Below are 12,382 nucleotides of genomic sequence, written 5' to 3' on the forward strand. Positions count from 1 at the left end.
TTTCCCAGTACTCGAGTGCATTGATGGACTGACACTTTTTTCGGTTTTAACAGGTCTCTGACCATGTTCTGGCGTTCCTGGGCTTTTTCCATCGGGAGAAAAACCCTCTTTTGTTCAGTGTCCAGAATCATGCCTAAGAAAGATAGCAGAGTCGTTGGAATCAACTGTGACTTTGGTAGATTTAGAATTTAGCCATGCTGCTGCAGCACTCTCAGGGAGAGCGACACGCTTTTTTGCAATTGATCTCTCGATCTCGCCTTTATCAGGAGATCGTCCAAGTACGGGATAATTGCGACTCCCTGCCTGCGCAGGAGCACCATCATTTCCGCCATTACCTTGGTGAAAATCCTCGGGGCTGTGGAAAGCCCAAACGGCAACGTCGGAAACAGGTAATGACAGTCCTGTACAGCGAATCTCAGGTACGCCTGATGAGGGGGATATATGGGGACATGAAGGTATGCATCCTTTATGTCTAGTGACACCATAAAATCCCCCCTTTCCAGACTGGAGATAACTGCCCGGAGCGATTCCATCTTGAATTTGAACTTTTTCAAGTACAGGTTTAGGGATTTTAAATTTAGAATGGGTCTGACCGAGCCATCCGGTTTCAGGACCACAAACAGGGTTGAACAGTACCCCTTCCCCTGTTGAACTAGGGGAACCTCGACAACCACTTGTTGTTGACACAGTTTTTGAATTGCAGCTAAAACTATCTCCCTTTCTGGGGAAAAAGCTGGTAAAGCCGATTTGAAAAATCGGCGAGGAGGCACGTCTTCGAATTCCAGCTTGTAGCCTTGGGATACAATTTCCATTGCCCAAGGATCCACGTCTGACTGAACCCAGACGTGGCTGAAAAGTCGAAGACGTGCTCCCACCGGTGCGGACATCCTCAGTGGAGCCCCAGCGTCATGCGGTGGATTTAGTAGAAGCCGGGGAGGACTTCTGCTCCTGGGAACTAGCCGTAGCCGGCATTCTTTTCCCTCTACCCTTACCTCTGGCGAGGAAGGAAGAGCCCCAACCTCTTCTGGACTTATGCGACCGAAAGGACTGCATCTGATATTGTGGTGTGTTCTTTTGCTGTGGGGGAACATAAGGTAAAAAAGTAGATTTACCAGCGGTAGCTGTGGAAACCAGGTCCGCGAGACCTTCCCCAAATAAAACCTCACCCTTGTAAGGCAAAACTTCCATATGCCTCTTTGAGTCGGCATCACCCGTCCATTGGCGGGTCCACAGGGCTCGCCTAGCAGAAATTGCCATGGCGTTGGCTCTTGAACCTAGCAGCCCAACGTCTCTCGAAGCGTCTCTCATATATACCGTAAGACTGCGTCTTTAATGTGACGTAAGGTCAATAAAATGGTATCCCTATCTAGGGTAGTGTTCCTTCTAGGCTGTTTCAGCAGGGTGCTGCACCCTGCCCATTTTTGAAAGGTGAAAAAGCACCCTGCCCTTTTTCAGTGCACTCTGCAGGACCATAAATCGCCCCCTTGTATACAGAATGCAACAGTCAGAGTGCATGTTACAATGTTGTTGTCTACTCCTTGTCCACCTCTGAAATTGGAACACAATTTCTATCCTTTAGCCAACTGGATGGCAGAGGAGGCACTGTAAATAACACAGTACTCTGATAAAGAGGGAAAGAACAGGGTAAGCCGTGAGCATGTACTGCTTACAGTATTTCCCTAGTAGAACAGACTTATTTTTATCCTATATATTTTAACCCATTGCTTAACTTTTCTGTTTTATAACACAGACGACTGGACATAAACAGTATGTTTCTTAGTACAGATGTTAGGTGTCTTATATGTATGCATAGGTATATGATTTACTAAGGGCATATGCGCTATGCTTTGTGCGCAAAACGTCACATTAAAAAATGTGCCCTCTTCAATGCTCAGCACCCTGCCCTAAAAAAAAATCCTAGAGTGAACACTATAGGGTATCAATGTCAGCTGACAAGGTATCTGCCCAAGTTGCTAAAGCGCTACATTCCCAAGCTGACGGTATTGCCGGTCTGAGCAAGGCACCCGTATGTGTATAGATTGATTTTAAGGTAGTTTCCGGTCTGCGATCAGCAGGATCCTTGAGGGTTGCAGTGTCTGGAGACGGTAGCGCCACCTTTTTGGACAAGCGCGTTAAAGCCTTGTCCACCCTGGGCGAGGATTCCCACCGTACCCTGTCCTGTGCCGGGAAAGGATACGCCATAAGAATTCTCTTGGGAATCTGCAGATTCTTGTCAGGAGTTTCCCAAGCCTTTTCAAATAACGCGTTCAGCTCATGAGATAGGGGAAAGGTTACCTCAGGTTTCTTTTCTTTAAACAGGCATACCCTCGTGTCCGGGACAGAGGGGTCATCTGTGATATGCAAAACATCTTTTATTGCAATAATCATATAATGAATACTTTTGGCCACCCTTGGGTGTAACCTCGCATCATAGTCGACACTGGAGTCAGAATCCGTGTCGGTATCAGTGTCTGCTACTTGGGACAGGGGACGTTTCTGAGGCCCTGGAGGGCCCTGTGTTACAGCCAAAGCCATGGATTGACTCCCTGTCTTTTCTCTGGATTCTGCTTTGTCCATTCTCTTATGTAATAAAGCACACATTTGCATTTAAAACATTCCACATATCCAGCCAATCCGGTGTCGGCGTCGCCGACGGAGACACCACAATCATCTGCTCCACCTCCTCCTCAGGTGAGCCTTCCGCCTCAGACATGCCGACACACACGTACCGACACCCCCACACACTCAGGGATATTATATATATATATATATATATATATATATATATATACATATATATATATACATATATATACATACACATATATATATATATATACACATACATATAGAGAGAGAGAGAGAGAGAGAGAGAGAGAGAAAGAGAGAGAGTCCCCCAATAAGGCCCTTTGGAGAGAGAGTATGCCAGCACACAGCCAGCACCACCGGACACTGGAATAAAACCCAGTCAGTACGGCGCTTTTACAAATATACTCACTGCGCCAAATAAATGACCCCCCCCCCCTCTTTTTTATGCCCTCTGTACTTTGTTCAGCAGGGCAGAGTACGGGGAGCCAGCTTCTCTGCAGCGTGCTGTGGAGAAAATGGCGCTGGCTAGTGCTGAGGAATCAAGCTCCGCCCCCTCACAGGCAGGCTTCGATCCCGCTCAAATCTTTATACTGGCGGGGGGGTTTTGCAATATACTGCCTCCGCAGTATATATCTATGCCAGTGTCCCTAGAGGTTTATTAAATGCTGCCCAGGGCGCCCCCCCCTGCGCCCTGCACCCATACAGTGCCGCCAGTGTGTGTGTGTGCTGGGAGCAATGGCGTGTAGCGTTACCGCTGCGCGTTACCTCAGAAGATTGAAGTCTTCTGCCGCCTTTGAAGTCTCTATCTTCTCATACTCACCCGGCTTCTATCTTCCGGCTCTGTGAGGACGGCGGCGCGGCTCCGGGACGAACGGCGAGGGTGAGACCTGCGTTCCGACCCTCTGGAGCTAATGGTGTCCAGTAGTCTAAGAAGCAGAGCCTATCATTTAAGTAGGTCTGCTTCTCTCTCCTCAGTCCCACGATAAAGGGAGCCTGTTGCCAGCAGTGCTCCCTGAAAATAAAAAACCTAACAAAAAGTCTTTTTTCAGAGAAACTCAGTAGAGCTCCCCTGCAGTGCACCCAGTCTCCTCTGGGCACAGGATCTAACTGAGGTCTGGAGGAGGGGCATAGAGGGAGGAGCCAGTGCACACTCATCTAAAGTTCTTTAGAGTGCCCATGTCTCCTGCGGAGCCCGTCTATACCCCATGGTCCTTACGGAGTCCCCAGCACTCTCTAGGACGTAAGAGAAAAGTTAATAGCTTTTGAAATATCTAAAATAAATATATATATATATATATATATATATATATATATATATATATATATATATATATATATATATATGCGAGAGTTAGCTAGGAGCAAACAAACCAACCTATAGAAAGGGTTCAGCAGCAGTCAAGAATGCCAAAACTTAAAGCATCAACTACTCTATATGCAATTTTAGCATTAAGATATTATGGTAACAGATACACCTGGGTACGGCATGTAATACCGGCGGTCGGGAGTCCAACGCCGGATTCCAGACTACCAGAATCCCAGCGGTGAGCGCAGCAACTTCACTCGCGGGCTCGCCATGCTTCGGGCTCAGTGGCGAGCTTTGCACGCCACACTATTATATTTCCCCTTGGGTGGTGGCGTGGACCACCACCCGAGTGGGAACTCAAGGCTTCAGTCGTGATTCCGGTGACCGTCTCCTGACCACTGGGATACCAACAGCCGTTAAATTAACTGCATCCCATACACATGTAGCTTTCCTCAACAATTTCCTCTGCTACCTTTCAAATGCATTAAAATAAAGTCATTAGAGGCTTTCAGAATGATAAACGATGGAAATAAATAATCAAGGTGTTGGTACTCACACTCTCCAGGACCCTCAAACACCTTTCTGCACCCCACAAATATGCAACTAATTTTTCTTCATTTTCATCGTTGTCATCAAGATGATTCGCACATTCTTTAACTAGCGAGGGAAAACAAATGTATCAGAACATCCTTAAAAACTTTAAGCAGACTTAGAAAATGAAGGCTGATTTCCCCCAAACCTCCCATCTCCAAAGACCTGTACGAGACATGTATCAAAGCTCGCAGAGAAATCGTGGAGAGAAATAAAGTACCAGCCAATCAGCTTGTAACTGCTACGTTACAGGCTTTGTGGAAAAATTGCACTTAGGAGCTTATTAGCTGACAGTTTCTCTCTCATCATTTTATCGCTCTCCAAGGCTTAGTTCATCTGCCCTTATGGGGTATATGCAATTGCGGTCGAATTCCCGAAATTGTCGAATTTCGAGTCATTTTTGCCAAAAAAAAAAAAATTCGTCAATGCAATTCAGTGCTTTCCGTCAAAAAAACGGACTTTCAAAATTCGACTTTTTGAAATTCGACTTTTTGCAAATTCGACTTTTCTGCAATGATACAAGTGCTGCAATTCGACAAAAGCATATTCAATTCAAGTTTGGAAATTCGACAGCAGTGCTTTTAGACAGTAAATTCGTCATTTTCAATCCGCCACACTTTGGAGGGTGAAAACAATAAAAAAAAATTTAAACATGTTTTTTTTGTGTTTTTTTTTTGTGAATAGCATATCTATTTATATTAGAAGGAATTAGGTACTTTTTTTTTTTTTTTTGGAGGCACAAGTATTATTTATATATTTTTAAAAATATTATTTTTATTAATTTTTTTATTTATTGCTGGAACGGTAAAATTTTAAAAAAAAAATGGCGTGGGGTCCCCCCTCCAAAGCATAACCAGCCTCGGGCTCTTCGAGCTGGTCCTGGTTCTAAAAATGCGGGGAAAAATTGGGCAGGGATCCCCCGTATTTTTAAAACCAGCACCGGGCTCTGCGCCTGGTGCTGGTGCAAAAAATACGGGGGACAAAACAAGCAGGGGTCCCCCGTATTTTTCACACCAGCATCGGGCTCCACTAGCTGGACAGATAATGCCACAGCCGGGGGTCACTTTTATACAGTGCCCTGCGGCCGTGGCATTAAATATCCAACTAGTCACCCCTGGCCGGGGCACCCTGGGGGAGTGGGGAGCCCTTCAATCAAGGGGTCCCCCCCCCCCCCCCAGCCACCCAAGGGCCAGGGGTGAAGCCCGAGGCTGTCCCCCCCCATCCAAGGGCTGCGGATGGGAGGCTGATAGCCTTGAGTAAAATGACAGAATATTGTTTTTTCCAGAAGAACTACAAGTCCCAGCAAGCCTCCCCCGCAAGCTGGTACTTGGAGAACCACAAGTACCAGCATGCGGGAGAAAAACGGGCCCGCTGGTACCTGTAGTTCTACTGGAAAAAAAATACCCAAATAAAAACAGTACACAGACACCGTGACAGTAAAACTTTATTACACACTGCCGACACACACATACTTACCTATGTTCACACGCCGACATCGGTCCTCTTCTCCATGTAGAATCCACGGATACCTGAAAAGAAAAGATCAATATACTCACCTCAGCCATGGTCCAGAGATAAATCCACGGACTTGGCAAAAAAAGAAAACGAACACCCGGACCACCGGACTGAAAGGGGTCCCATGCTGACACATGAGACCCCTTTCCACGAATGAGACCTGTCAGTGACAGCTGTCACACAAAGGTCTCTAAAGCCAATCAGGAAGCGCAACTTCGTTGCGCTCACCTGATTGGCTGTGCGCTGTCTGAACTCAGACAGCGCATTGCACAGCTCCGTCCATTATATTCAATGGTGGGAACTTAGCGGCTAGCGGTGAGGTCACCCGCCGGTCAGCGGCTGACCGCGGGTAACCCCACCGCTGACGGCAAAGTTCCCACCATTGAAACTAATGGAGCGGCTTTGCGATGCGCTGTCTGACAGCTCAGACAGCGCACAGCCAATCAGGTGAGCGCCACGGAAGTAGCGCTTCCTGATTGGCTGAAGGGACTTCAGTGACAGGAGTCACGTGATGTCCCGGCATTCGTGGAAAGGGGTCTCATGTGAAAGCATGGGACCCCTTTCAGTCCGGCATGGAACGGGTGTTCGTTTTGTTTTTTTAACAAGTTCGTGGATTATCTCTGGACGTGGATGTACCTCTGGACGCTGGAAGGTGAGTATAATTGTTTTCACAGGTACCCTCGGATCGTCGGAGACCGTGGCAGTCGGCGTGTCAACATAGGTAAGTATGTGTGTGTCGGCAGTGTGTAATAAAGTTTTACTTGTCACGGTGTGTGTGTCCTGTTTTTATTTGGGTATTTTTTTTCCAGTAGAACTACAGGTACCAGCGGGCCCGTTTTTCTCCCGCATGCTGGTACTTGTGGTTCGCCAAGTACCAGCTTGCGGGGGAGGCTTGCTGGGACTTGTAGTACTGCTGGAAAAAACAATATTCTTGTCATTTTACTCAAGGCTATCAGCCTCCCATCCGCAGCAATTGGATGGGGGGGGACAGCCTCGGGCTTCACCCCTGGCCCTTGGGTGGCTGGGGGGGGGGGGACCCCTTGATTGAAGGGGTCCCCACTCCCCCAGGGTACCCCGGCCAGGGGTGACTAGTTGGATATTTAATGCCACGGCCGCAGGGCGCTGTATAAAAGTGACCCCCGGCTGTGGCATTATCTGTCCAGCTAGTAGAGCCCGATGCTGGTGTATAAAATACGGGGGACCCCTACTCTTTTTGTCCCCCGTATTTTTTGCACCAGCATCAGGTGCAGAGCCCGGTGCTGGTTTTAAAAATACGGGGGATCCCCTGTCAATTTTTACCCCGCATTTTTAGAACCAGGACCAGCTCGAAGAGCCCGAGGCTGGTTATGCTTTGGAGGGGGGACCCCACGCCATTTTTTTCCGGGTTTTTCACGTTTTTCCCCGTTTTTTTAATTCGCTGCAAAATCCGGCAAATCGGCCGTTTTTCGCCCGCGGGACTGTCGAATCCGTTTTTCATTGAATATGGTGAATTCCGGCAGCCACCTGCCGGAATTCACCTGTCGAATTGTGTCGAATTAAAAAAACGGCGATAATTTGCCGCGATTCGCCGTGAATTGCATATACCCCTATATCTTTCCACTTTATCACTCTCCAAGCTATGATACATATGCCCCTAGTAGTGATAAGCCTTTGTTTTTTTTACATATGTTCCTCATAAATGGGGTTATAAACGCTTCACAAGTTGTATGACAACGGTTTCAGAGAACAGTAACATGTTGATAAATCTCCCACTAACTACTGTAGATAATCCAATATTAACCCAATAAGCATGCTAGAAGTGCCCAATGGCACACTTCTACTTCATATGGGTGTGGTATAAAACATCTACAATGTCTAGGCAGACGGTGAATAGGTAGACAACATAGTCCACAGGTACAGTAGGTCAGCAAATGTTAAGGTCAACAGGGCGAAAAGGCCGACAAAAAAGGTTGACAGGTTTTGTGTTGTTTTTTGGGTCTGCCCACATCCTGGCCGGATCAATAGAAATGTAGATGCTCACCACTTTTTGGGCAAGGTAGCTCGCTTTGCGCACAAGTTACTATTCCCAATCGTAGTCCACGTAGATAGTAAATTAAGCAAATGTTGGGAAAAAATGTGAAAACCCAAAGAAACATGATGCGCCGACCTTTTGAAACTGTTGAACTTTTGTACCTATTTAAGCACAAGTAGAGAAGAAAGTCTCTTTTGTGGGTGCACTCTTGAAAGTATTATACAAAAGTCAGCATATGGTAAATAATTATTATAGTCTAAAATAAAAGTATCCAGTCGTTGGGGACAAACAACATTTATAGTTTAAAAACATACAGCTAAGGTTTTATGGCCCTGTTTACTTACGATAGGTTCGTATATTGAACTATAGACCAAAGCCGCTTATCCTATCAACTATTAATTGGATATAGACCAAACTTATAGCAGTAGGTATGTATTGTGGCACAATAGCCAGATATAGTTACCACTGTACCCAATGTTACAAGGAGGACCGGAGCTGTCAGGGGAAATGCCAAACACTGACAGCAGAATTACTGTTAATTTCTTTCTATTCTAAGTATTCGTACACGGTCTCTACAATATCCACTCTATTTAATGTGACACTAAAATACTGCTTGACAACACGCGACATTTCCGAGAGTCCTTACCACTGACCAGTTGGTCTTTATCCAATTAAAAGTTTGCAGGATAAGTGCCTGTGGTCTATAGTTCAATAAACGTACCTATCTTAAGTGATTACACGCGACCATAAAACCTTAGACGTCTGTTTTTAAACTATAAATGTTGTTTTATAAATGTACTTTTATTTTAGACGATAATAAAGTGTATGTTTTAATCCTTTACCATATACTGCCTTTCGTATAATACTTTCAAGAGTGCACCCACAAAAAAAAAAAAAAAAAAAAGGTCTTTCTTCTTCTCTACTTGTGCTTAAATAGTTCTACTGTTTGACTTAGGGTGCACCACCAGAGTGACATTATCTAGGGGTATCCCCTTAAATTGTATATTTTTTGGTTATTTATCTCTTTCTGTGTCTGGTGCAAAATCACCTCCATTGTTCTTGCAGAACTTTTGTACCTGTCAACCTATTGGCTGTCTACCTAGATTTTTGTTCACAGAGCAAGTAAAGACAATGAGCAATGGCATAAATTTCCAATTTATGGGCAGTATGGCTTAATAACTGCAAATATGTTCTATAAAGTGTAAGGCAGTACCAGTCAGGAGGAAGCTTTTCATGGGACTTTTGTATATAACCCAGTTTTGATAAAAGTGTAAAATTCACACACGTTCTTCACAGCAAACTAGGATCAAATCTTCATATCAAATTCCGGAACTGCCCACATAACCTACATAAGCTTTCCTATCTAATTACATTCCCTCTCTACAGTCCAAACATATCCTCACATTTTCTCTTACTTCACTTTCACATCCTCCTGATCCCAGGCCAACATTGCTGTGTGACCATATCATACAGCTCACCAAGATCCTTTGCAATCTGGCTGGACCATTATACAATAGATAGCACCTATCCTTGTGTATCAATGCCTATTTCACTATAGATTGTAAGCTTGCGAGAAGGGCCTTCCAACCTCTACGACTGTTATTACCCAGTTTGTTTTTTCACTGTTTACAATTCTAAAGCACAACGGAATATGCTGCACTATATATGAAACGGTTAATAAATATTCATTAACATGTACAACATAGTGCAGTAAATGAAAACATACCTTTGTCTACAATATGGTCAAGTCCACCTAAAAGTCTTAGTTCCTCTTTAAACCAGTCGCCTGCTCGTTTCGATGTAAGAGACAATAATGTCTCCATAGCTAAATGACCAGTCTGTGAATTAAAAGAAGCACAAAATAATACTTCTAATATATGCATGACCACGTTAAAAACCTCACACACAAACAAGCCAAACAGCATATAAAAGCAATTGCTTGCATAATTAACTTAGTTAATGACAAAAAACACTCCTTACTATGTTGTTTAATAGTACTCCGAGCAACCAGAAGACAATGTTATAGAGTATAGGGAAGTTTAAAGAGGAAGTTTTAAAAATAAAAAAGGTATTTTCAGTTTGCCATTCAACTATCATAGTCCTAACTTATTAGGAATGAAAATAGGATTTTTGTTACCTACCGGTAAATCCTTTTCTCATAGTCCATAAGGATGCTGGGGTCCACATTAGTACCATGGGGTATAGACTGGTCCACCAGGAGCCATTGGCACTTTAAGAGTTTGAGAGTGTGGGCTGGCTCCTCCCTCTTTGCTCTCCCACCAGACTCAGTCTAGAAACTGTGCCTGAGGAGACGACATACTTCGAGAGAAGGATTATACACAGATAGTGGTGAGATTCATACCAGCTCACACATACAAGGCACGTCAAGCCAACGTAGCTTAAACATTCAGCAACTGCTGAAACATTACTTACCAAGTAACAACGCAGTACTCAACTAAAACGAAGTGGTACTAAACCAAATAACCTTTGCAGGAAAACGAAGTGGGCGCCCAGCATCCTCTATGGACAACGAGAAAAGGATTTACCGGTAGGTAACTAAAATCCTGTTTTCTCTTACGTCCTAGAGGATGCTGGGGTCCACATTAGTACCATGGCGATGTACCAAAGCTCCCAGAGCGGGAGGGAGAGCGCGGAGGTTCCTGCAGAACTGATTGGCCTCTGATGATCTTAAGTTCAGTCAAAGTATCAAACTTGTAAAACTTTGCAAACGTGTTCGACCCAGACCAAGTTGCAGCTCTGCAAAGTTGCACTGCCGAGACACGCCGGGCAGCCGCCCAGGAAGACCCCACCTTACGAGTAGAGTGGGCCTTAACAGATTTTGGACACGGCAGTCCTGCCGTAGAATAAGCATGCTGGATAGTGAACCTGATCCAGCGAGAGATCGTCTGCTTAGAAGCAGGACACCCAATTTTCTTGGGATCATATAGTCCGACTTTCTGTGACAAGAAGTACTCTTCACATATCTTCAGAGCCCTTACGACATCCAAGGACTTTGATGATTAATTGAAGAGTCAGTAGCCACTGGCACCACAATAGGTTGGTTGATATGAAAACGCCGACCTTCAGAAGAAACTGCTGACGTGTCCGGAGCTCAGCTCTATCTTCGTGGAAGATCAAGTAAGGGCTTTTACAGGATCAAGCCCCCAAGCTCGGACACACGTCTAGCAGAAGCTAAGGCCAACAACGTGACCGCCTTCCATGTAAGAAACTTGACCTCTACCTCCTGTAGAGGCTCAAATCAGTCCGACTGGAGGAACTGCAACACCACCTTAAGGTCCCAGGGCGCAGTAGGCGGTACAAAGGGAGGTTGGATATACAGAACTCCCCTCGTAAGAGGCCACCATCTTTCCCAATAGGCAAATGCATTGATGGATGAACCGACACCAGGGGTGGCTTCAGGACCATAGCTTGTATCACCAACGCCTTTTCCGGCGGAAGAAACACCCACTGCACTTCCGTATCCAGGATCATTCCCAGAAATGACAACCTCTGGGTTGGTTCCAATTGTGACTTTGGAAGGTTCAGAATCCAACCGTGACTCTGGAGCAGCCGTGTTGTGAGAACAATTGACTGCAGTAGCTTCTCCCTGGACGATGCCTTTATCAGCAGATCGTCCAGATATGGAATGATGTTCACCCCTTGCTTGCGGAGGACAATAATTTCCGCCATTACCTTGGTAAACCCCCTCGGTGCTGTGGAGAGGCCGAATGGCAGGGGCTGGAACTGGAAATGACAGTCCAACAATGCGAAGCGGAGATAAGACTGATGCGGCAGCCAGATCGGAATGTGGAGGTACGCATCCTTGATATCCAGTGATACCAGGAATTCCCCCTCTTCCAGACCTGATATCACCGCCCTGAGAGACTCCATCTTGAACTCCCTTAGAAAGAGGTTCAATGATTTTAGGTTCAGAATGGGCCTGACCGAACCATCCGGTCTCGGTACCACGAAAAGGTTCGAATAGTAACCTTTGGTCAAGATGTGAGGTGGCACTGGCACAATGACCTGCACCTTCACCAGTTTTTGGACAGCGTCTTGTAGTACCATGCTATCCTCCAACAGAGTTGGTAAGCCTGACTTGAAAAAGCGATGAGGAGGTAGACTTTGAAATTCCAGCCTGCATCCCTGAGACACAATATCTATCACCCAGGGATCCAGGCCGGACGATATCCAGACATGACTGAAGTGTTCGAGTCTCGCTCCCACTGGCCCCACAACCGGGGTGTGCAGTCCACCGTCATGCGGAGGACTTTGGCGTACCCGAAGTAGGCTTTTGTTCCTGGGAACCTGCAGCGGCAGGTTTCTTGGACTTAAACCGACCTTCCCTAAAGAAGGTGCTTGATGTTCTG

At 45.7% G+C, this 12,382-nt stretch overlaps 1 protein-coding gene across 5 annotated transcripts in view; it reads right to left on the reverse strand.

Annotated features, from left to right (window-relative positions):
• WAPL (WAPL cohesin release factor) overlaps nt 1–12,382 on the reverse strand; it is a 250,583-nt gene that overhangs the window by 113,267 nt on the left and 124,934 nt on the right. For all 5 annotated transcript variants that reach the window (XM_063958820.1, XM_063958819.1, XM_063958817.1 and 2 more), the window contains 2 exons: nt 9,739–9,850; nt 4,452–4,552 (listed from right to left, as the gene is read on the reverse strand). In XM_063958820.1, coding sequence (XP_063814890.1) covers nt 4,452–4,552; nt 9,739–9,850 — 213 coding nt within the window. The remainder of the gene's footprint in view (nt 1–4,451; nt 4,553–9,738; nt 9,851–12,382) is intronic.

The sequence above is a fragment of the Pseudophryne corroboree genome, chromosome 3, assembly GCF_028390025.1.
Source record: "Pseudophryne corroboree isolate aPseCor3 chromosome 3, aPseCor3.hap2, whole genome shotgun sequence".
Lineage (NCBI taxonomy): Eukaryota > Metazoa > Chordata > Amphibia > Anura > Myobatrachidae > Pseudophryne > Pseudophryne corroboree.